At 30.7% G+C, this 27,457-nt stretch overlaps 1 protein-coding gene across 4 annotated transcripts; it reads left to right on the top strand.

Moving 5' to 3' along the window:
• The first annotated feature begins 1,534 nt into the window (after nt 1-1,534).
• LOC109602158 (uncharacterized) lies at nt 1,535-27,124 on the top strand. Of its 4 annotated transcripts, none has more exons than XM_049967880.1 (6): nt 1,535-1,753; nt 2,310-2,441; nt 14,282-14,484; nt 21,563-21,779; nt 24,608-24,924; nt 24,976-27,124. In XM_049967880.1, the coding sequence occupies exons 1-6, from the start codon at nt 1,690-1,692 to the stop codon at nt 25,210-25,212; spliced, it is 1,170 nt and encodes a 389-aa protein (XP_049823837.1). In that variant the 5' UTR covers nt 1,535-1,689; the 3' UTR covers nt 25,213-27,124. The 4 variants fall into 4 exon arrangements, with proteins under 4 accessions (XP_049823837.1, XP_049823836.1, XP_049823835.1 ...); XM_049967879.1 differs by having other exon boundaries at nt 21,563-21,791; XM_049967878.1 differs by having other exon boundaries at nt 14,282-14,523.
• The last annotated feature ends 333 nt before the right edge of the window (nt 27,125-27,457 follow it).

The following is a 27,457-nucleotide window of genomic DNA, read 5'->3' as shown; positions in this document are numbered from 1 at the left end:
TTTTTTATAGATGTAGCTAGTATCTATTTTTCAAGAATTTAGATTTATTTTTGTCATTGTGAATTTTTTAGTAATAAACGTTTTAATTCTGAGGTGGAGCTCAAAACCAAGATTGATTCTTTCTTCATTTTCAAGAATCCAGATATTATTCTACATGTAATTATTATTCATTGTCAAACTTTTTAGTAATAAACTCTTTAACTCTGAGGTGGAGGTCAAAACCGTGTTTGATATTAATTTATTTTTAAAATAAATTAAATAATATATATACAATAAAGTACAGAAATAGTTTTAATTAAATTCACTGTTTGTTCCTTCAAATAATTATACGTATCAGATGTTTATACAATGTAAATTATACAGTTACAATATTACTAACCATTGTAATTATGTGTGTATATGTTAAAGATTCGTTAGAGATACAAAAATGGGGGATGTACGTCTTCGGTTTGAGTCTGATTCGACATCCGGCATTCACATATCAGAAAAAACGTACACACATGTCGGAGGATGTTTCCGTATCCGGAACGTTACAGTCTGTTTCGTTTACCTGCCAGAAATTGGACAATCCACTTTTGACGGCGATTTAAAACAGTTATTGGAGGTTTGGGGTTTTATTAAATATTTTCTTTCGTCGTGTGTTCAAGCTGATAGATAAAAATGCCAGTTTATCTGATTTTCTGCATGGAGAATATTCTATTTCCCTAGGAATAGTTTTATTAAAATTGGACTCAAATATTGAAAAAGATTTTTTTTTCAATATTTTATATATCAATAATTCATAGCCGCTTTTTTTCACAAATTGTGGTATTGATGTTAACGTCTTTTACATTAAAATTAATTTTGGTAATGCCAAATAATCTTTTTTGAGTCTAAATTTTTATTCTCTACAATACAAATTTGAACTTTTTAAATATTTTCATTTTTTAAAGTGATTCTAAACAAGAGTATATTATATTTATTATTCAATTAAATATTATTTATTTTAGTCACTGCCAAATTTTTTAGTAATACACTCTTTAATTCTGAGGTGGAGGTTAAAATCGTGGTTGATATTAATTTATTTTTAAAATAAATATACAAATAAAATATATACACAATAAAGTACAGTTAAATACTTCTAAGAAATTATAAATTTTATAAAATAATAAATTTTAAATTGATTTCAAAATGTTGTGTTCATCGTCCCCGTCAATAATAAATTTCAATTCATGTGACAAAAATTGGCTCGACTTTCGACATTTCTAGCTTAACCATGTCCCGAATAATTCATTTGACCGTCCACCAATTCATCCAGCAATTGAAACATCGAATTTCTTCTATTTACAATATAAATTTCCCAACGAATAAACTGATTCCGTTCCTACGCCATACATCACGACCAACGATTTTCAGCTCAGTAATCCCACCATCCGTACAAGAGATAAAGTGCAACCGGCGAGGCGGACCTCTTTTTAAATTCGACTGCCCACGTATTATTTTTTCTCCGGCCGGGATAAGCGGCGGCGGCGGCGGCGGCGAAATTAATCGAAAGACCCAACTTTCCCGAGTTCCTAGAGGCCGTTTGAAGTAATGAACTGCATCAATTTGATGGGACTATAAATAATCCAACTTCCAGTGAGATTTGTGCCCGCTTCCGATAGTTCGGTTCGTGAGTCGCGGACGGACGTGGCCGTGTTTTGCATCTAAATGAGTGTAATCGGCGGCCTCGTGATCAATCACAGCCGGTTCGAGTGTACGGAGTGTTTGGAAGGTGAATTTTTTATTTTAATTTTTAATGGTCGCTGGCTAATTGTCTTATTGATTCGTTGAAAGCTTTAGTTAAAAGTTTTACACCTTTAGAATTTGAAGTTTTAGACGTCTGGCTTGTGGGGAAACTTTGCAAAACAACAACCCATTAATTAACAGAAAATCAGTGGAAGGTTTCCCGTAAAAAATCTCGTGTAATTGAGAATGTTTACATATCTAATGGAGTATTAACCACCCAATTAAACACGCCATTAGTTGGCCCCGGTAACAAACTTTCGGGGCACTGTTAAGCTATTAGCTAAGCAAATTGATACGTGTCCGTAATTGTTTTGCTTTGTTACCCGTTGGTCCTTAAACAAACCCTTCCTATCACCAGTTAATTACCCACTTGATATAGCCAGGCAATTATAAAATTCATCCATCCAATTTATTATTTAATGAAAACTTTATGCGACAGCACCTAAAAACGTAGACAACTTAGTTAGAGCCCTAGAACACACATAGACTTAAGTAACGGCGGGTATATATTGGGGGTATTGATTTGTTTTTGGTTTTTGCAGAGTGGGAAAAGGGCCACAGTGGCTTTCACGGCATGGAGGTGGAGGTACGCGAGGAGGCTACCTCAAGGTCCCGATCCGGGGCTGACTCCACCTCACCACTGGTCAACAACACTCCCACATATCCTGTGGCAGGTAAAACACATCATCCTCCATCTATCAATTTCATATTAAACGTTGCTGTTGCTTTTGCTTAAATCCATTTATTACTAAGAACATTATTAACAATGTTAACATTTTAAACTTTGTCTGAATTTGCCCCTTTCATAACGTGAGGTGCCATCCATTACCTAAGCAAAACAAATTACGGAACCAATTTAGATACGTGCGTTGTACAATATTCAAAGCGATCTATTTTCGTTCGTGAAACGAAAGACATATGTAATATTTAGAAAACAAATCCACAAAGTACTTTTTTTATTCACCGGTTCAAGGAACTCGTTTACGAATGAATGCCCCTCAAGAATATTCTTTTTTGGTCGATTTTTAAACATGCAATGTGTGTGTGATTTCTACCAGATACGTTTGGTACAAACATAAATTACAAGCTAAAACATGTTATTGATTTTAGCGAGAACTAATGTTGTCCTTTAATTATTATTATTATTTTTATTAGCTGCCTGAAAAAATAAATTACGTGTTTGATATATGGTTTATTACATTAAATTTTTTTATAATTTATGTATTAAGATGTATATGTATGCTATTTGAAAACTTTTTTATGCTCTTTAAAACTACACTATATATATATATATATATATATATATATATATATATATATATATATATATATATATATATATATATATATATATATATATATATATATATATATATAAATTATAAAGCTTAAAACATTAAAAATAACAATTTAAATTTTATAACACTAAAACTAAATTTATTTCAAACATTTAATTAAAAAATAATTTTTTAAACGTAATAATTCAAATATTAAAAATTAAATTAAATAATTTAAATGTTTTTAAATTTAAATTGCTATTTATATTTTTTAAGCTCAATATTTCAAATATTATAAATTTAAACTAAATAATTTAATTTTAAATTTGATTTTTTAAAATTTAAATTAAATATTTTATTTTTTTTAATTTAATATTAAATTTATAATATTTGAAATATGAAGCTTAAAAAAATAAAAATAACAATTTAAATTAAATAAATAAATAATTTTTTCAATTCAATTAAAATAAGTAACATTTTTTAATTTAAATTTATAATATTTGAAATGTTAAGCTGAAAATTTAACACATAATTTAAATTTATAATAATTGAAATATTAAATTAAAAAAAAATAAGATAAGCAAAACAAAATATTTATTTCAAACTACACTATTAATTTTTCTTCACATAGTATTTAAAATATTATTATTGGATATATTTATTAAATATTACGTTTAAAAAATTAAAAGCTAGTAAATTAAATTATTCAATTTTTTATAATACTTGAAATATTTAGCTTAAAAAATTAAGGATAACAATTTAAATTTTATAATATTAAAATTAAATTTATCTCAAACATTTAATTTTTTAAACGTAATAATTCAAATATTAAAAATTAAATAATTTAAATGTTATTAAATTTAAATTGCTATTTATATTTTTTAAGCTCAATATTTCAAATATTATAAATTTAAACTAAGTAATTTAATTTTAAATTTGATTTTTTAGCATTTAAATTAAATATTTTAATTTTTTTTTAAATTAATGTTAAATTTATAATATTTGAAATATGAAGCTTAAAAAAAATAAAAATAATAATTTAAATGAAAAAAAATATATATATAATTTTCAAATCAATTAAAATAAATAAATTTTTTTAATTTAAATTTATAATATTTGAAATGTTAAGCTGAAAAATTAAAACATAATTTAAATTTACAAAATATTTAATTCATTTTTAAAAAATTAAACTATTTATTTTAATTTTATAATATTTAAAATATTGAGATTAAAAATAACAATTTAAATAAAAAAAATAATAAATTGTTTAATGTTGCTATTTTAAAATTAAACTTTATAAAAGTAAATTATTATTTCTTGTATTCAACATATTAAACCCAAAAACTGTTATTATTTTTTCTCCTCAATGATGAAAGCTGAAAAATTAAAACATAATTTAAATTTACAAAATACTTAATTCATTTTTAAAAATTTAAATTATTTAATTTTAATTTTATAATATTTAAAATATTGAGATTAAAAAATTAAAAATAACTATTTAAATAATAAAATAATAAATTGTTTAATATTGCTATTTTAAAACTAAACTTTAAAAAAGTAAATTATTATTTCTTGTATTCAACATACTAATCCCAAAAACTGTTATTATTTTTGTCCACGATGATGAAATATTAAATTCCAGCGAAAGAATGCGAAAGTGGGCAAGATACTGGACATATAAATTTTAGGTATTTCAGTTTCATTTATGAACAGTACAAAATTCTTTGGGGTTTGCAGTCACTTTTTCATTGTGGTTTATAGTGACGTTATTATGATTAATCGCCCTGTATCTATGATAAACAATTAAAATCGTATTATAGCGTCCAACAGGAATATTATTTCTTTTAATGTTTTGAAAGTCTACTGAAAAACTTTGTGTCGGAGTTTCAGCAACATTAAGTAACTTTGGTCCAGCTGGTCAAGATAAATTGTTTCTTTTTTGTACAAGTTTAATGGTACATATCACTCGGGAATTTCAAAGATTTTATTAATGTACTTACTAGTAGAACGTTGGCAAATAATTGTTGATTATGATGGTTGAACGTTACAAACGTAAATTACATTTTCCTCTACTTAATATTAATTTATTTGCTATTCTGAGTAATAAATCAACTACTGTATACTTCCATACAATTTCCAATTTATAATTAAAATGCCTTCTACAATAAAGTAATAAATTATATAAAAAATAGGCAACTAAATTAAATTATAAATTGAACAAAAGCCAACATAAATTAGTTCCCTTGTCCCCTTGGATCGAACGATTGATGTTTCGCAAAACTTCTTCCACACATTGTCCAAATTTAATTAACAAGAAGCCGCTCCCTTTTTTCACCAATTCCGGCAATCCAATTCGACTTCGATGCGCAATTTTCTGTTTATCGTTGAAATCATCCGGAATTACGGAGTTAACACAACCGCATTATACTAAACACAACGCCGAAACAATCCTAAACAAATTAAACGGACAGATCGATGTAGTTATGTAAATCGGCAAGGAATTAAGCAGATTATGCAGTCTGTAATCCCCCTCTAGTTGTATACCCAAAAGATCACGTAAAACCTTAAACTAATTAGATTAATTAAAAAGGTAATTTGCGTTTCAACAATTAACATTTAACCGTTTATCAAATATAAGCTTAACAGCCACAATACATTTGAGGTTGTGTAATTTTACGCTCGTTTAAAAGGATCATCAATTAACGTGAATTTGGCTGGAATTTAGAAAATGGATTCGGCTACGTTCCTAATTAGTATGTCATGTTGGACTTATTAATTGCCAAATGATTAAAACATATTTCACCCAATTCCGCCCGGCTTAATCGATGGCTATTTGCATAAACAGTATCAGTATCCAAAAAACTTGAATGCTAAATTATGCTTCCTCACTTTACGAGGATCTTGCCAAATAATTCAGTTACATGTTCGTACTGGTAGGATAAGAAATAAAGCCGTGTGTGGCTCGGCTATTTGCATAACAGACGCGGCATTATGGACAATTTTAATTTAAACGACTGGTAGTTTGGAGGCCGACTTCCACATCCAGATATCACTTGGTGTACTTGCTTGTAATAAAATAACCGTTTTAATACCTACGTTAAATTCCGAGGAGTTGTGTGTAATAGGACACAGTTACTGTGAATAATAAATTATTGCTGGATAAGTCCCGACTTGAATATGTGAGAATCCATAAAATGAACTATTCATAACGTTCCAGGCATACACGAACTGCGTTCATCGAATAATAAACAACACGGACTTGAGTTATATCGTAGCTTAAAATAAGACGGATTTAAAAAATTCTTGAACGCCGTCTGCATCATGACTTTTTAAATCACGATCGCATTCAAGCTGTTAAAAAAGTAAGTAACCGTCGGAGCTTCGTTCATATTAAAAGCTGTCGTTCGATGTAACTTTCATAAAGTTAAGTGCTTCGGCCAGACTAATGTTGTTCTGTTTATGCCGCAAAAACGGTGAACAGTTATATCGTAACGTTGATCTTTCGGTCTGATATTCTAATAAAATAGTCGGCAAAAACATGTACAATTAGTATGCGAGAAGCCAATTCGATTACACGAATAATAAAACAGATGGCGGCACATTAGTTTTATTAACGTAGGCAACCCAGTTTAATATCCAATTGTCAATGCCATTACCTAAAATTAGACAGATTAGGCACGTAAGTTTGTGTTTCCGTTGAGATATTCATGTACTTAATCCCCCATTTACGGAAGGGATTAAAGGGGTAATTAAACATAACATCTTGGAGACCCGACACCGAATTTAATGAGCAAAATCTTTAGTTCAAATCGGTGAATTATAGGTGCGTGAACGCTGCACCACCCATCCAACGATTAATCAATTAACATCCGAAAAGGGAATTGTGATTTATGTCGCGACACAAGTGGAAAGTCGACCGACCTAATTTCGGTACGTTCGTCCCGGATTCCCCGGATCGTGTCCCCGACCTAATCCCGCCAGTGCCTTAGATTAAGAGACGTTGTGGCTTTTTTTGGGGACGACTTCAATTAATTCGACGTCTCTTGCGGTCGAAACAAAACATTCATCTCTGCCGGACCATCCGTCAAATAAATACCAATGAAACGTTAATGAACCGACGTAAATGGCCCGAATAAATTGCACCGCGTAAGCCATAACTCCACGATCGTTTAATAGTCTGAAGTTCAGCCGTTTCGTGGTAATTCCGAATCAGATGTGACGTTGCGTAGCCACCCAAGTACCGGCAAGTCGTGGGGGTTGGTAAACTTCTCCGGGCGTTTGGAGTGTTCCAGGCCCGAACTAATAATGAGCGAACTGTTCACTCTAACCGACGAAGAGGACGGTTATTGTAAAAGTTGTGCATCATTAGCTCAGATATTGGGAGGCTGGAATCTGCTTGATAAATTGGATGATATTAATCCACGGGGTGGATACTTTTAATTAGTGAACTAGGTGGCGAATTTGCACCTGTTTGTGTATAATAAATTACGTCTGTGCAGCATCATATTTTCATTAGTACTTATTATTCCAATGTAGAGCTTATTGTGACATTCGGGAGATAAATCGTTTAGCCTTCAGCACGTAATTTACTTGTGGTGCATTCATCATTTTGATTACACATTATGTTCGTTAATTAGTTTATGAAAGCTCCGACCTACGTGGAAGGAAGCTCCACAAAAGTTTTCAATTTACATTTTTATTTTGTACAGGTCCTTTTACCTTTTTTATTGTGTTTTGTCCTTTGCGGAAGTTAACCAATATTGTAAACATTCACACGTTGAAAAAGAGACAGAGCTTATTTACTGTTAAAGTTTGGTTGAGGTGTTCTACACCGCAGTAAAACACAGTTTAACCCTATAAATTAATGGTGAGCAGTAGACGGAGTGGAACTTGTAATAGACAAGCATCCCAATCAACAGTGAACGATAAATTCATCAGATACGAAGTGTGATTTGTGATTTATATTGTAGCTGATGGCGAAAGTCGTTTGACCCAGTTTCTGGAAGTTTGTCCTCGATTTGTGTCAGTCCCTTTTATCAACCAGATGCTGGACACAAGCTTAAGGGATTTTTAATTAACTGGGTCGGTTGTCCTTTGTTGGGATTCGTTTTAGAGATTGCCTGACGTATACTTCTTGTCTGACTTAGTTCAGTTATAATTTAAATCGTAATAGATAATACGAATTGTTTATTTAAAGTTGGAAGTTATGTAGATAATATTCATATTAATTTGCGGTGGGAAATCAGACTTAGAAGATCTTGCCATAATAATCCCTGCATAATTTTGTTACGTTCCGCGTTAGAATTATGGCGTGTGTGGCGAATTTGCATAAAAGACGGGACCATCGTAGAATTTATTTTAACTCTGGCGTACTATAATCAACTGAATATTAGAAGGTTCTCACAAAAAGAAAAATAGTTGTGAATAAATTTTGCTGTACAAAAACATAAAAATGTATGATAAAAAGAAGGCAGCACATTAATTAATACATTAAAATTTTATACAATGTATTTCTTGGTTAGTGTAGTAAATAATGAATTATTGCAGGACTAAATGTCAGTCTAGAATATGGGGAAAATGCATAAATGTACTATTCATGACATTTCAAGCATAAGCAAATAGTTGGCCGTCGAGTTAACTGCATTTCAACGTACATTAAACTACCATGACCTCAATAAAACGTCAGTACACAATAAGGGAAAATTTAAAATTGAAATACCCCCCGATAATAAAATTGCCAAGAGAGTTTATTATGGATTAATTTCAATTAAAGGGCGATACATTAAATCATAAAATTAATAAAAGGATTTGGTGTTTTATGTCCATTAAAGGAATGTTTTCGAAATCTAAGGTTCATAAAGTTAAGTGATAGGGTCAGTGTGACGTTGGATTTAGGCAGCAAAAAATGTTAAAGCTAAAATCAAAATGTCCTTCTTTGTATCTACTTCGATTAAAATAAGTCCGGGATTATACGAATAGTCAACGATATATTACAAAAAATGTGACCCATTAAAATACATACAACCAAACTTAGTAATTACGAAAAAAGGTATTTCATTGGGAAAAAAGTAATTTTAAAATAAAAAAATGTTTATCCAAAACAATTTTACTACAAAACTATAGGCCAATGGGATTAAGATCCGGAGAACTAGCAGGCCACTCTAATTCGGTCACACCTTCCATTTCCAAAGAGGCAACTCTGTTGGTATGTGGAGGATATTAACCTGTATAAAGAGGAAAGTATCCCCGAAAGCACAAAACTTTCACCGGTTATTGATTGTCTAATGGTAATAAAAGGAGTCTTTTCACCTATCATAATGCCGCCTTACACTTTTTCCTTTATATCTGATCGGGCAGTACGAAGTCAGCCTTTATCTTCCATGATCTCTTGAAACACAGACTCGCCAATCGACTGATTGCATACCAATTCTGGTCTCATTCGAAAAAATTTCCTATATCTTCAATTGTCTAATTTTCATACTCCAAACACCAACTTAAACGGTAAACTCTATTTTGCCTTGATAGATGTAGAACCCTTAACTCTCTTGTGTTAAATAATTCTCAAGGGCGAAGTCTTTTTTTAACACTTCTCCTGGGCCCATTATAGAGTTTCCAACTTCAGAAATCTTTAATAGGTTTTCGAAACTACGCCCTGTGTGATCTGACAGAGCAATAATTCTTCCCTTCTGGACTTTTGATAACCCCACATAAGGCATTTTAAATAAAATTTGCCAAAGTATACGATTTTTTTTCCATGAATACTGATGATTCCTTGTAAGTTTGCTTGTGTGTATATTGAACTATAGATTTGTTGTAAAATTAAGCTCATTTCAGTTGGAGTCACGTCTTAGGGTCTAGTCTATCAATTTTTCTTGCGTTGGATTTAAAGGCACATTTAAATCTAACACGTGGAATAAATTCAAATCGATTTCAATGTTCTTTTAAAACTTACCAACATCTTTTTCTAGTCAGACTCATAAAATTTATCTACGTTTATTTTTTTCCTTTAAACCTTTAACAATCTACGTTTTAAGCTTATTTTATCAAGTCTTAAAGTACGAAATTTTATGTATACTCATGTGGCTTGTAATATTTTATAGATTTTCGTCGGACAAACACAAATCGTAAATATCCTCCCAAAACTAATATTAGATAACACATTAGTACATTAAACCTTTACACAATGCATATTTTGGTTGCCAGTCGTAGTAAATAATAAATTATTGCTGAACCAAATTCCGGACTTGAATATGGAGAAAATGCATAAAATGACATTTCAAGCATAAGCAAATAGTTAACCGTCGTCTTAGCTGCATTTCAGCGTACATTAAACCAGCACGAACCTCAATTAAACGTCAGTATATACCAAGAACTAATTTAAAATTGAAATGCGCTAAGATAATAAAACGTCCAAGAGAGTTCATTATGGATTAATTCAAATTAAGGGACGATTACATTAAACCGTGAAATAAATAAAAGGATTGGTGTTTTATCTCCATTAAAGGCACGTTTTCGAAATCAAAGTTTCATAAAGTTAAGTGCTAGGGTCCGAGTGATGTAGGATTTATGCTGCAAAAAATCTGAAAGCTAAAATCGAAATGTCCATCTCTTTGCCTGTGTCAATTCAAATAAACCTGAGATTATATGAATAGTCAACGATATGCTAGAAAAAATTGACCCAGTAAAAAATATTAAACTATAGATTTGTTGTAAAATAAAGATTGTTTGTGTTCGAGTCACGATTTAGTATCTAATCTATCAATTTTTCTTATGTTAAGTTTAAGGGATCATTTTTTTTAACACGTGGAAAATATACATACAAATCGATTTTGTAAATTACAGGTAAATTGTCGAAGCAAACATGCTAGTGGGAAATTTGTCTATATGTATTTTTTTTAAAACTTTCAAGAATCTACGTTTAAAAGAAGTTAGGAAATTTGTGGAAATGGAGAAATTGGAGTAATCTAAGAATTTGGAGAAACTATATATTTAGCGACATTACGAATTTAGTAAACAATTATTACTGAAATTACAAAAAAAAAACTAAAAACCACTATGTATATAAATAATTACTAAAACCTTAGAAAGTCACTAAAATTGTGGAATGTAATTAAAATCCGAATTAGCTGCATTTCAACTTACTAACACGTGTCTAATTGGTGTACCAATCTGTTGACGATTGGACCCTACACGGTCACATTCTGCATGACCGTGTACTACGATGGGTCGGTATTTACATAATAACCAAATTACTTAATGATCAAATTACTTAATGACCAAATTACTTAATGATCGAATTATTTTATGACTAAATTACCAAATTACTAAATGACGAAAAATTGTTAAAACTATAAATTTTCTCTAAGAAGAAGTTGTGAAATTGGAAGTATTTGAGTATTTTAAGAATTTGGATATGACAGGAAAAATAGTAAATTATAGATTTGTTTCACAATTAAGCTCATTTAGGTCGATATCACATATTAGTATCTAGTCTATCAATTTTCCTTATGTTAAGTTTAAAGGATCATTTAAATCTAACACTAGAGAGATCTGTATTTACGTAATGACCAAATTACTTAATGACTAAATTACCTAATGACCAAATTATTTTATGACTAAATTACGAAATTACTAAATGACGAAAAATTGTTAAAACTATAAATTTTCTCTATGTTGTGAAATTGGAAAAATTTGAGTAATTTAAAAATTTGGATATGATTGAAAAAATGTTACCAAGTAAAAAAAATATATTAAACTACAGATTTATTGCACAATTAAGCTCATTCAGGTAGATGTCACGTATTAGTATCCAGTCTAGCAATTTTTCTTGCGTTGAATTTAAAGGATCATTTAATATACTATTCAAGCATTAGCAATTAGTTGCCCCTTGAGTTATCTGCATTTCAACGTATACCAGCACGACCTCAATTAAACGTCAGCACACTATTAGGACAAATTTAGAATTGAAATACGCCATGATAATAAAACGTCGAAGAGAGCTCATTATGGATTAATTTAAGAACGATTACATTAAATGATCAATGAATAAAAAGATTTGGTGTTTTATATGCATTAAAGGAACCATTTCGAAATCAAACTTTCATAAAGTTAAGGACTAGGGTCAGAGTGATGTTAGATTTATGTTGAGGAAAATCTGAAATGTAAAATCGACATATCCATCTCTGAGCCTATTTCAATTTAAATAATCTTAAATAGGATTATATGAATAGTCAACGATATGCTGAAAAAATTGGCCCAGTAAATGTTATACTATATATTTTTTTGAAAATTAAGCACGTTTGAAGTGGTGTCACGTTTTAGAGTCTAGTCTATCAATTTTTCTTGTGTTGGGTTTATAGGGTCATTTAAATCTAACACGTGGAATACATACAAATGAATTTCGAACGTTTTTCTGAAATTACGCATAAAATGTCAAGACAATGACGTTTTTCTAATCCGATTCATAAAATTTATCTATATCTATATTTTTACCTTAACCCTTCCAGAATGTACGTCTTAAATCTTATTTTATTACGTCTTAAAATTCGAATTTATGTATGTACTGCTGTGAATTCTAATATTTTATTGGACAAAAGCATAAATTTTCTCCAACAGTAATATTAGCCCATTCATGGACCATCAACACGAGGAATTCCACAAGTTTACTGTTTACTGTGATAATTCATGTACCAAATTACTTCGAAATGCACTCTCTAGAACTTATATGGCTTATATTTTTCTCAGAGATCGTTTAATTCGCATCACGTCCTTCCACATGTAGTCTATCAATTCATCTTCTCTAGACTTTTAAGGATCCGGTAAAAATCCACGTGGAATACTCGTTTAAAAATTTTATAAATTACAACGTGAAATATATTCCACTCTTGCATAATTTATTACCACTCAGTATGTTAGAATTTATTAAAAGTTGAATTTATATATTATAGTTAATCGATTTCCTTATGACGTTCGAATACCCCAAAGAATAAAAACAGTAGCAGCACAGCATGGCAATAAATGATAAATCAGTTTAACTGCCAGTATCGCCCAGTTGGGAATTCAATCAATAAAGAATGTATAATTGGAAATTGTACAGAAATGAATTTAGGTTTGTGTGCATTAAATTTAAACAGTGACCAATCAAACGACTTCAGTTTTCGTGTCGTGCTAATTAGCCGAAGGGATCGGTATCTTTGTTACTTTTTACCATTCCCACGAAACGTCCTTTGACGATCAAAACCCTTCGCATTGCCGGCTATTGATCCGGCCGTGTGTCAAATTTGCGACAGCAAATTAATTTAAAACAATAGATTAATAGGCGCAACGCAGGCAAAATTAATGAAACTCATTCGTCGTACCGGATGATTATTTTAATAACTCCCGGCGAATTTCGGTGGTTTACATCAAATTACTAGTTGTTTTAAATAATTAAGCGAATATATAAGTTACAAAGGTCAGGCGAAATTAAATTAAAATATCAATGTGAAGTCCGCAATTAAGCCGCCACGAAACATTGCACTGCTGCAATAAAATATTAATTAAACAACTGGAAATTACACGAAACAACCACGTAATTAATTAAAACTAACACACGAGGCGAGAATTCAGACGGGGGCGGGTGGAATGACTTTATTTATAAATCGTCGCAGACACCTTAAGTCCAGGTTTTTTACTGTTGTCTCGTATTGTCTCCCGAATCATGCGAGATGAGGACGGTGAGATGAAAAACTGAGTGGATGCCGTCGTAAAAAATAAGATTGATGGACACAGTCGGGAGTTTTTGGGGACAAACGACTGTAATCTTATTCTTATGAGTGTATAATTTAGGTACAAAGCGTGTTTTGTGGCCGTGTCAAAAATTTCGTATTAGCAGGGGTTGTTCTGGGGAGAAAAAGTTGCAGAAATTTAATCCGAGGATGTTGTACATAGTCCATGGCTGGAACGTTTGGAGTTTGTAATTTGTGCTCAACTCTAAATTGGTTTCCGTTAATTGGACACGTGATTTAATTATTTTATTGTGTACGTTGTATGTATTTTTAGTGTAAACAATGGAACACAAATATAATAATTATTAGTAAATAGCATCAAAACACGGAACTATTGATTAGTCATTATAATTACTTTGATTATTAATAAAACTACATATATTATTTCACATTAAAATGCACAAGTTGAGGGCAATTAAGGAACCGTTCCAATTCATTCAATACAAATTTAAATAATGATTAAATTTCCAGATGCACCAGTGGTGATAGTCCGCGTCGAAGAAGTGCTGCTCGTGGTCCTGGTACTCATAATCTGGGTGGCGGCCATCGCCCTGTTCTTCAACCGTTGGGGCAAGATCCGCATGCTGGAGCCGTACCAACCGAAGTTCCACCAACAACCCCATCGACCCTCTTGCCCGTTGGCACCGTTAAGTCCACCCGGCATCAACGCCCAAGTGAGCAACACCTTGCCCAGGGCTCAGAAACCGACCACTGTACGTTGTGCTCTTGCCCGTAGATCAGATTCGATTAGCGATCACTTAAACACGCAGCAGTTACTAGTTAATTTACACTTGTTAATGCCGGTATGTGAGGTTGGATGCACTTAAATTCATAACCGATTATTAGAAGTGGGAAAACACAAAACAAGAACGTTGGAGCTTATAAAAAATCCATTAAATATCTTAACATTGTCGTCGAGTGGCACACGAATGAAATACGATTATTGTGTGTGAAAACTTCACACTCGACGAACATTTATAAAAGAACAACGTCATAAATATAAAGCGCAGTTCATCCGTGTTGCATTTCGAGTTTATTTCTGAGGCTCAAATAAATCTGGTTCGATCACGTGCATATTGGGAAGTCGTCGCTCCATGAAAACGTTCTTCTGGAATATAATTATTAATATCAAAATTTAATTCCAAACTAACTTTGTGCTAACAAGGCACGTTAACGTATGGCTTCCAGCATTAATTAGCTACGTTTAAAACTGATGTTTTCCTGAAACTATACGGAAAAAAAAGTCCGCGTAACCACGTAATTTATTGCGTGGGTCTAGGCGTAACGTCCATGTAAAAAACGAACACGCGTCAGCTGGTTTATTGGTGATGGTGGCGGAAATTGCGGCCATTGGAATACATCAATTTTAAATGACCCATAAAAAATTGATTCCTGATTATCCATGTATGGATATCAATCGATATGGGGAAAAAACGACAATTAGAAGTGAGACTTGTTGGGTCATGCAACCGAAATAAGTTCAATTAAGGGTTGATTTAATTAAGGGGCGGAAGGAATTTCGATAAGACTTTTTCAATAAAAACTAGTTATTTATTCAAAAGTAGGAAGTTTTATTGAGGTCATAATCTATTTATTGCTTTTTAAAATATATAAAATGATATTACCCAATTTGCATTTTTCATATGAAAAACGGAAATAAAATCGAAATGTAGTTTCGGTCGGAACTGCACTACACTTAAGTGAGACGAGGCAACGTCGCAATTTAATAATCGTGACAATTACAGAAATCTTTTATAACAAAGATAAATTTTATGTTGTCTTTATAGAGATTAACAGATGTCACTAATCACTGGGTAAAATGATCTTAGAAACTTAAACAATGAGAAATATAAATAAAGATATATAGTTGTACAATAAACAAAATCATTAAGAATAAACGCAAGTTAAAATAATATTTAAAAAAAAACAAGGGAAATATAAATAGGATACCTATATTTTTTTTTTTAATTTTGATAGATCGATGGTCTGATTAAAATGTCTGTAAAGCCACAAATTTTAATGCAGAAAAGCTCATTTTTGGCATACACCTTAACCTTTACGTTTAATTTTGTACATTTTAATAATGTAAATAAAATTAATAACTCAAAAACTATTGAGTTTAGATATAGGGCATAGCAGAGCAATTTTATTTGTAATTACATATAAAATATACAGGGCGTTTCATTCAAAATAACAAAGTTAGTTAAATCACCCTATATATAGTACAATTTTGTTACTTATATGTGTTAAACATTATTTAAAAAAGAAGATTTTCACACGATGTTGCCTTTTAAGAAGTACTTTGCTTTGATTTACTTGTCTACATTTTTTTTCCAAAAATAGTTCAATATTTCATCAATAATTTTGATTGTAAAAATGCATATAATAATAAATAAATATATACACATAAATTAAATCAATTATTTTAAATGATTAAAATTGACATAAATAAATGATTTTGTTTAAATATCTAGTAATTACTTGATGGAAAGAACAATATATGTTAATTAAACCTTCACGCCTAATATGTGTCATTATAATGTCTAACAAATTACAATAATTTTGATGTTTTCTTCGATCCACAAACACTTTCATTTTAAATTTATGTTCGTGTATTTTAATTAGATGAATTTTCATAATTTATTCAAGTTTAAGTATCGATTTGATAAATAGTTGTAAATAATTTAGTCATTTACGTACTATTCAATAATGATTGTTAATAAATTCATCGTTTGAAACTATCAACTGTCCGGGATATTAATTTAAGTGCATTTACACACCGGCAAGCACACCACACCAAAAGCAGTTTGATTAACTCACAGCAATGCCGTACATTTAATTTCAGCGCGTTTTGAGGCACTGTAGCGAACATTTGTCGGGTTTCTGGATTCGACGTTGTGTTTTGCATGTACATAAACATATTACCATAAATTTGATTTTTAATCACCTATTCCTAAACACAGACCGCACACCAAAGTTAATTTACTGAGTGTCATACGTGATATGTTGAGTACAATGTGTCACCAAGTGTCTTCTTACTAGTGTAAGTTTCCAGATGGATACAATTTGTTGGCTGGGGTGTGAACGTAATTAATGAAAGAACACAATGGTATTGTGAATTTGCCATTTTTTAGAGGAAGAAGGCTTTTATTGTTATTTCGTCACTTCTTTCAGAACAACAGAAAATGGGGTTGATTCGCGGTACACACGAAGTGCCAGTTTATCAGGCTTAATGAAGTGAACGGCATGATTTACAAGGTGCAACTTATAACTGACAAATGTAATTTGTTTTCCCTACCGGAAACCTATTTGCAAGATTTCAGCGTTTAGTTAAGTGGCTTATCTTGTGTAATTTAGCTGTTTCAACACCTGAAATGAGATAATATATAATGGTTACTTTCCCTTTTATGAAAGAGGGACATATAATATTAGAAGTTTAATTGATTCTATGTAACTATCAAAAAAATATGACTCGTTTTATGAGAGCATAAAAGTCTGAATATTAAACGAGTTTTATAATTTTCTTGGAGATGAGGCTATAAATTTAGGGAAAAATGGAATGCTGGCACTTTTTATTAATCAAAAATTGTTTGTGAAAAATTTTAGTTTAACAGATTTATTGATGTGATGCTTGCTTTAATAATTCACAGACTAGTCTTCTTATCTAGTGCAAAACATGCAGAACAAATTTAATTTTCTATATCCTTACACTTTATCGGCAAAAGCTGAGACTTTCCTATTCGTATATTTACTTTTCGTAAAGGCTTTTATGTAACAATACAAAAGAACTGAGTTTAACTTAAAATAGAACACCAAGTATTTGTAAGATAAACTTGCACCAGGAAAGGATCTTTTCTAAAATGTATTTCTTTATAATATAAAGCACCGGAATTTAATTTTTTGGGTCATGATTTCTTTGAACATATATTTATATTACAATATGTTTGTAGTGAACTATAAAAATCAACCACTAAGAAGAGGTTTCTTATAATAAATATCTAAATATTGTACAAATTCGACAATTCTGGTCGGTCTGAACAACGCCAGGTTAAATAATACTTAAAAAAGACTTAATGTAAGAATGAATTTCATGGCAACGCATGATCACATGTCACAGTAGAGCTTCAAAGGAAGTTACAAATGATAAATGGGTTCTACCTCATCCATCATAGGGTCCAGATATACATCCATTTATTTATTTGTGTCACTGGTTTTTAATTCTGAAGATGTGGTCAAAATTAAGGTTGATTTCTTCTTTAGTTCCAAGAACCAAGAATATTTTCCAGTGGAACTGCTTGCTTGAAGAATGTTGAAAATATTATTGAATAAAAAAAAAGTTATATTATTTTAAGTTTAAACTTAAATTACCATATTAAAAAGTTACTATAATTATGACCACTATTTTATGTTTTATTTTTTTCTCTCTAGTAAAATATATTTATAAACTCGTAAAAAAATATACTGTGAACTTTTTTTTTCTATTATAATTTTTATAAAATAGCCATAGTTGAATTGAATCAACTCAGTCACTTTATCTGTGGTAAAATATGCAGAACAAATTGAATTTTCTGAATACCCGTCGTTAAATTCGCTAAAGTGGATACTTTTCCATTCTTATCCCGATTTTTCCCCAAGACATTTTATGTAACGGTCCACCGCTGAAAGGCGAGTTTATTTTAAACGTTGATTGAACGCGGAATGTCTGCAAAATGACCTTCCTCAACAAAGAACTTATTTTAAATCCCGGCACGAATTGTTGTAATACTTTCAACCTAAATTAAAGTGTAAAAAGCTATTTGTTTATTTCGTTTTATTAGAAAATTCCAACCGCAATACTTTTGAAGAGGTTTCAGCGGAGTCTAGTAAACATGTTTTGTCTTGTAACAACCGTTTTAAATTCAGTTTTATTACTAAAACGTATGAGATTCTAAACCTGGATAAATATGTACCCAAATAGTTATGCTCTAACGAACTGCTTATGAAAATTTTTCTATTCTAATTCTGTTCGAGTTGAACCCGCCATGAAATACATTATTCCCTCAACGACACGTTCGGTGTCGAATCAATACAAACCCGTTACAACCCCCTGGTTAGTTATTTCGAGAAAATAATGTCCAATTAAACTTCCAACCAGAATGTTGTAAATCGGTTTCGGTCCTAATTTCCATTGACATCTTGTTCCATCCCAGATTGCTTTTGTCCGTACCCTTCGTGACCACCCACCGCTTGAAAAAAACAATTGTAATTGAGGGTCGAAAATTATAAAAACTTTTTCTGTTTAAGCGACGTCTGAAGATTTAATTCGGCAGACCCGCTGCTGCGGTCATAAAAACTTTACATATACATTTCGTGACGATTTTTCGTGGGTGAAATTCCAGCATTGTGGATCATCAAAGGGATGGATTAAAAGACGGTTCTCGGGGTTAAATTATTAACGACAAGTGGCGCATTATTCACGTTATTCTATATCAGTGCGACAGTATCTAATCAATACTTGGCAGAGTTAAAAGGCAAGTGTTGTAAATTTTTAATGGACGAATGACAAATGAACCGACCTGAACGCAAATAAGGATAAAGGGGATTTAATTATTGTTTTATTAATATAATTGGAACTTTTTATTTACAGCAGTGGACATAACTATAGCAACTTATTGAAAATATGAGATGAACTGCTTGAATTGGATGGCAGTACCTATAATGTTTATTGTTTTTGCATGCATTGCACCTTTACCTTTTTAATAGACAAAATTATAGAAATTTATACATTGATTCCAAAGCTATTGGAATCAATGTATAAGTTTCTATAATTTTGTCTATTAAAAAGGTATGCAATGCATGCAATATATTTGACCACCATTGTATTGTTACAGAATTTCTATTAAATTATTAATGTTTAAAATTTTAATACCTGAGTGAATAAATTTAATAATATCTTTTGAATTTATATGTTTAAATGACAACTCTATTCACAACAATAATTACCCACAGTTATTTAAATTTTGACAATGAACAATTAATGGCCGTAATTTACATACGCATAAAACATTTAATTAACAGAGTAATGCTTTATCTGGGATAAATTAATTAAACATTTAAATATGAGGTCACTTTTTATTGTCATCTAAACATTGTCAGAACTTACAAATGTTTATTTTATTCACTCATAAATTCTCCGAAATTCCCGAATGATATGTTCCATTAAACTTCGACATTCTATCTTGTCAAGCTGAACCGAACTTACTTAATGTTGCCGAAACTCCGAAACAAACTTCTACGGTAGACTTTTTCAAAACATTGAACGAAATAATATTCCTGCTGGACCCAATAATTCCTTGTATCGTCTGGAATTCAAACCTCATCAAAAATACACAAGATAGTTTCAGGGTTATTTTTCAAAACTGTCCAGTTTATTTATTGGATACGTATTAAAAAGTTCACGACGAATAAATTCAATTTTATCTCGACCTCGATGAAAACCGGATCGAATTAAATTCCACTAAAACGTTATCACGATTTTAATTGTTTGTCATAGATACAGGACGATTAATCATAATAACTTCCTCATAAACCACAATGAAGGGATAATTGGAAACCCCAAAAAAGTTTGTATTGTTCTTCTAACGGCACTAAATGAAAATGAATTGCCTGAAATTTGTTATCTGTGAGTCCAGCATCTTGCCCATTCTCTCTCTTCTGCAGGGATTTAATATTTCATTATTGTCTTGAAAAATATCGACTTGAATAAAATCCATATTAATATATTGGATATATAAAAAAGTAATTTGTTGAAATTAGCATAACTTTCTTAGAAATCACTTTTATTCAACAAAATAGTTATTGGAACTGAAAAAAAGATAAAATTCACCTTTGACCTTCTCTTCAGGATTAAACTGTCTATTACATTCATATTAAACTGAAATAAATACCACATTGTTAAATATTTGGACTATATGGTCCTCTTACTTAACCTTGAGACGGCCTTTGAGGTTCTAATAAGTTGTCATGAAGAAGAAAACTCCTAAATCACTATTCACTAAAAGTCGTCTTTGAGTAAGTTTTTTGTACAGTACAGTCATCAAAATGTTATTGTGTTAAGTACAATTCCTCCAAGTCGATGAACATTTCCAAACATGTTGAACAAATTACTTCGTAGGTACCGTCTTCAGGACCAACTAGTCCTTATTCACCTTCAATGGATCAAAGCCACTTTTAAACTGATGAAAGAAAAATCCACCAATTTCAGCAATTAATAAATAGTAAATAATATGTAAAGTTTAATAAATAAATGTTATATACTGTTAAATATATAAAAAATAATTTAAAGTGAATCATGAATCTCATATATTGTGGTTTCCTATCGATCAGTTTAAAAATAGTCGGAATTGAAATAAGAACGACTAAGTATTATTTAAAAATAATAATGTGTTATTAATCAAACATCACGCAACAAATTACAAACTTTTTCCTGTCAAAACGTCAAGTTTTCAGTTGACGAGTTTTTCGTGTACAATAATGAAATTACTGAGCACCACACATCGTGTCGCGTCGTAAAAAAAACCCGATGGAAATGCGAAATTACAACAATCGGTTTCGTGTCGTTGTTGTTCTTTCACCGAGAACCCCGCCTCCCTCAACCCACCACCCTGTCCCTAAATAAAACGTCTGCCGAAGATTTATCCCTCAAAACCTTCCGATAACTCCGGGGCACTTTTATTGTCGTCGCCGAATCAAATTCCCGGTTTTATTTTCCAGCAACGGATGTCGTTCTCGAAGTACAACGTGAACGCGTTGACTGATCCCCTGTCAGCACTTCCATCACCCATTATCAGACGGCCACGTCGCAACTCCGTCTTCGTCGGATCGACGATGGCCGTCCTGAATCCGCCGCCGCGACGCGTCAAGTCCGCCATCGACATCCAGCACCTGCTCGTCCAGGAGAATCCGGTCTCGATGTCGAGCTCACTCACAGGTAATAGAAAAGGTACTATGCACTTTACACTATAAGCATGTTTCGCACTAGATAGCTATAGATTTTATTTTATTTTATAATCTAGACTTTTTAGTAGTAATTTGCCCAAGAACTTGATTAATTCAATTTGCGAATTGATTTGTGTGTTTTAAATACAGTCAAAGCCAAATTACCATTTACAAGTTTCAACACTGTTAATTATACAAACGGTTTAATTTGCATGAAGACTTATTGGTAATTATTAACGAGTTTATTCATTCATTCTGTCATCCAATCAGTATTTTACATTTATGATTCAACAATACGATTAAAACGAAGTAACTTAAATGAAGAAAGTGAGACTTTCATAACTCTTCACAACAAAAAAGTTTCAATAAAAAATACTTTTTCAACAAAAATAACATCAAACTAAATTAAATGTCTAAAGGGGATAAAATGAAATTCATTTCATTTTCAATAAGTGAAATAAGTAAAAAGGAGATTTAAATAAATTACACCTTTTCAACTAAAATAAACTAAATTAATATTGGATAAAAATGATATTTTCATCATTTCCCATAATTGAAATATAGGGGGAAAATGAAATAAATAAAATTCAACTAATGTTCAAATGGGATACTAACATAATGTAACTCTAATCACTCTCTATAATTGAAATAACTCCTTTTAAACTGAAATAATTTCAAACTATATTAAATATTAAAGTGGAGCAAAAACGAGAACTTTATTGTTGTCCATAATTGAATAAAATTAAAGATAGATTTATTTGAATAACTTTTCTAATAAAATTACTTCAAACTAAATTAAAATGTTCAATTGAGATAAAAATGAGTTTCCTAAGTTCTCTCCGTAATTCAACTAAATCAGAAATAGATTTAAATAAATAAATTCCTTTCAGCTGAAATAGAATCAAACTAAATTAAATTAAATTTTTAACGAGACTTTTGTCACTTTCCATAATTGAAATAAATCAAGAAGAGATTTAAATAAATAACAGCTTTTCATCTAAAATAACAATAAACTAATACTAATACAAATGGGATACTAACATAATGAGACTCTAATCACTCTCTATAATTGAAATAACTCCTTTTAAACTGAAATAATTTCAAACTATATTAAATATTAAAGTGGAGCAAAAACGAGAACTTTATTGTTGTCCATAATTGAATAAAATTAAAGGTAGATTTATTTGAATAACTTTTCTAATAAAATTACTTCAAACTAAATTAAAATGTTCAAATGAGATAAAAATGAGTTCCCGTAGTTCTCTCCTTAATTCAACTAAATCAGAAATAGATTTAAATAAATAATTTCCTTTCAGCTGAAATAGAATCAAACTAAATTAAATTAAATTTTTAACGAGACTTTTGTCACTTTCCATAATTGAAATAAATCAAGAAGAGGTTTAAATAAATAACAGCTTTTCATCTAAAATAACAATAAACTAATACTAATACAAATGGGATACTAACATAATGAGACTCTAATCACTCTCTATAATTGAAATAACTCCTTTTAAACTGAAATAATTTCAAACTATATTAAATATTAAAGTGGAGCAAAAACGAGAACTTTATTGTTGTCCATAATTGAATTAAATTAAAGATAGATTTATTTGAATAACTTTTCTAATAAAATTACTTCAAACTAAATTAAAATGTTCAAATGAGATAAAAATGAGTTCCCGTAGTTCTCTCCTTAATTCAACTAAATCAGAAATAGATTTAAATAAATAATTTCCTTTCAGCTGAAATAGAATCAAACTAAATTAAATTAAATTTTTAACGAGACTTTTGTCACTTTCCATAATTGAAATAAATCAAGAAGAGGTTTAAATAAATAACAGCTTTTCATCTAAAATAACAATAAACTAATACTAATACAAATGGGATACTAACATAATGAGACTCTAATCACTCTCTATAATTGAAATAACTCCTTTTAAACTGAAATAATTTCAAACTATATTAAATATTAAAGTGGAGCAAAAACGAGAACTTTATTGTTGTCCATAATTGAATTAAATTAAAGATAGATTTATTTGAATAACTTTTCTAATAAAATTACTTCAAACTAAATTAAAATGTTCAAATGAGATAAAAATGAGTTCCCGTAGTTCTCTCCTTAATTCAACTAAATCAGAAATAGATTTAAATAAATAATTTCCTTTCAGCTGAAATAGAATCAAACTAAATTAAATTACTTTTGTCACTTACTATAATTGAAATAAATCAAGAAGAGATTTAAATAAATAACAGCTTTTCATCTAAAATAACATTAAACTAAATGAAATATTAAAATTGGATAAAAATGAGCCTGTTATCACTCTTCATAAGTGAAATAAATCATAAATAGACTCAAATAAACAATTCCGTTTCAACTAAAATAACATCGGACTAAATAAAATGTTTAAATGGAATAAAAACGAGACTCTTATCACTCTCCATAATTGAAATAAATCAAAAAAGTGCTTCTCGACGTAATCCGTACTTTAACGTTTTTCTCCCCAACTTCGCAGACTCTAAAAACACCGCCAGACATTGCGAACAATTAGGAATCGCACCGAGAAAGATTAATTGTTCCGTCCGTTTCGTCACGTACAAGAAAACACATTTCGTTTTCCACAAAGTATACTTATAATTTTAGCCGATCGACTATTAAACGGCCCGTTAAATTTCAAAACGCGTTCACGGTCGTAAAATATAAATTTAATCAGACCATTAAACTACTACGGATGAGTAAATAACGTCGTTGCGTTTTTAAACTAGCTTGCGGTAGTACCAATAGGTACCATTAACTGTCGTCCTGTCAATTTAAAATTACAGGTTCCATAATACCCATTCTCAATAGAGATAGAAGACCATCGATTACGATCGACCGACCAATTTTTATAAACCGCCAAAGACCATCGATATCAATAGAACGGCCCCCAATATCGATCCACAGACCGAGACGATCGTCGTGTTTCGTCGAACGGCCGACCAACTATCACAGGAACTTCATCAGCTTCGAACATCCGAAGACCGAACGTAAATACGGCGACAGACGACCGTCTTCTAGTTATCCGTGCACCTTTCAACAGCCGACCATCAGCTTCGAATCGCCACTGGAGTCTTTGGAGGCTTCCAGCATCACCGTTGAGGTACGATTTTTTCTTTAACGTTTTTGTGTGTTTTGAGAAGGTGTTTTACAGGTTCCCAGAAAAAGTTCCGTTCCGATCAGACCGAAGATATCCAGAAGCTTCGAACAACCAACCGTCAGAAAGTTTACGCCTGAAAGGATCTCCAACAGTTTGGACGTAAGTTCGACGAGTTTCGACAGAAGGTGTTCGATTCAAGAGGAAGATAGATCGTCGCCAGTTTGCATTTATTTAGATGAAACAAGGATAACGGCCCCGTTGCTTGAAGGTCTTAAGAGTTCCGATGTGTGATATTTGTTGAACTATTTTCAGTATTTTTGTATTTTTTCGTAATTAACAAATGAAGCTTTAATTTTGGTGCTTCAATAGTTTACTACGAAATGGTAAGGGATTAGAGCATAAAACTGGGGATGTTTGATGAATGATTTTGAAACACAAAACCTTTTTATTTGTTGGAACTCTAATGAAGTAATAAAAGCGATACTACAATTATAAAAAGCTACACAAACTAAAATCTATACTATTAAATATACACGAAACTATCACAGTTTTTGCTAAAAATGTAATGTATATATTAGTAAGTTAGAATAATGTTTATGATTTAAGTTTTGAACAAGAATCACTTTCTGTTATTCGCCTCTTAAATTATCCGGGGAATTCCAATTTGCTCCGGATGTTCAGCTTCCTTACTCAATATCCTAGGAGACGCTGTAAACTTATTACTCGTCTTTAAAACAACTATCTTAACTTGCTAACTAGATTATGTCGATAAAGAATGAACGTTTAACAAGATCATTCACCTTATCTCCTCCAAATTTAATTTGATTCTTTATTTTTAAGTGCTGGTAATGTAAATAAACTCAGAGATATATTTTTCAAAAATTTAACTTCATGCACAAGATAACTTAACAGTCTTGCTCAAATTTTCTATGGTATAATGGAAGGGATTTAGTTCCCCAGATTTACAGCATGCCTTCTAAACTGATAAAACACGAATGAAGCTTTAAAACTGAAAATCTATTGGCACCTTGGATGTGCATAAACCACAAATATTGTCTAGTTAAGTCTTTCATGCAAAACTGAGTATCCGGCTTTCTTTGGTCAACATGACCGTTGTAGCCATATCAAAATTAGGTTTTACATAATTGTGAGGGGTTGGTAATATCGATCACGAAACAAAGTGCATCTTGAGCGTCGAGTAGGACCGAGTGTCGTGTGTTAATTACAAACATTGCAGAAAGAAAATGGTCGATAGTCTGAACTATGCCAAGTGCTTTTGTTGAGACGACACAATGGTCGAGTACACTAGAAATTTTCTTTTGCTAAGATCCACCGGTTAATTAGTACCGTGATCGATGGTACTTCCCCTAAAAATATATTCTCGAATGATTCTCTCTTGCAATAAGTTCGAAGTCAATATGTGACCCGAGTCAGAATTTGGCACAAATCCATCCGTTTTGTACAACAATAACACATATTTATCGATGTTGTAGAGTGTTTATAATATTATATTATATATATTGTGATATATTTACATAGATCTTGTATAGGACCAACTCGCCGGACAAAACACTTGACGCGTTGCACGTCGAAAGACAAAAAAACGAGTCGGAACGAGGCAAGTGTTTTAATAAAGCGGTTGTCTATGAAATTATTGATCTCGCAATCAAAATTTCATGAAGCTTTACTTTATTCTGGGACCTAAGTGTAGTATGTATTTTTAGATATTCGATTTCGATATATACCGAGTAAATATAGTATTGATGCCTACCTTCTGGCATTCTAAACGTAAACACTAATATTTGTTCGTTAAGACCTAAATAATGCAGAAGAAGATTTTTTTATTTCTGATGCATGCAACTTCATCCACATCCACAACTTCATCGGATCGATTAGGCCATAAGAACCACTATGTTATTTATATTTCTTGAGGTTTTTACAGATTCCAGTTATCGATAGAAACCAGCCTGTAATAATATACTTAAATATTTAGACCAAAATATCTATACATATGTACTTGATGAAAGTGATAGATTAATAGATGCATTCTAATAAAACTATAATTATTGATTACCTGTTAGTTCATTACAAATATATATTATTGTATAATTAAAAAAAAAACGACATTATATTAATGTGTTGAAAAATTGTACTGATATTGTTATATTAGCTACAAATATCAAATAAATATATTGTATAGTCATGTTTGTTTCATTTTATTCTACATTAGTGTGTTATAAAAATTTAAGGTAAGTATGTATTTTTAATTAATTTTTTATGCTTTAAAGAAAAAAGATGTAGTTTTAAAATATTTATAAAAATATAAACTCAAACAACAATAAAACAAAAAAAAATATATTTAAAATTTAAATTCTTTTCTAAACACAAAATTTAATTATTTTTTAATTTTTTATATAAAGTAGTTGTATTCCAAAAAAATTGTTGAACCTTAAATATTAATAATATAAAAAATAATAGAATAAAAAAATATCTGAAAAAAACATATAATAAACAACTATTTTATTAATATTTAATT

The sequence above is a fragment of the Aethina tumida genome, chromosome 5 (genome assembly GCF_024364675.1).
Source record: "Aethina tumida isolate Nest 87 chromosome 5, icAetTumi1.1, whole genome shotgun sequence".
Classification (NCBI taxonomy): Eukaryota; Metazoa; Arthropoda; class Insecta; order Coleoptera; family Nitidulidae; genus Aethina; species Aethina tumida.
The sequence above is the reverse complement of the archived record's forward strand: the minus strand, read 5'-3'. Positions and strand labels throughout refer to the sequence as shown.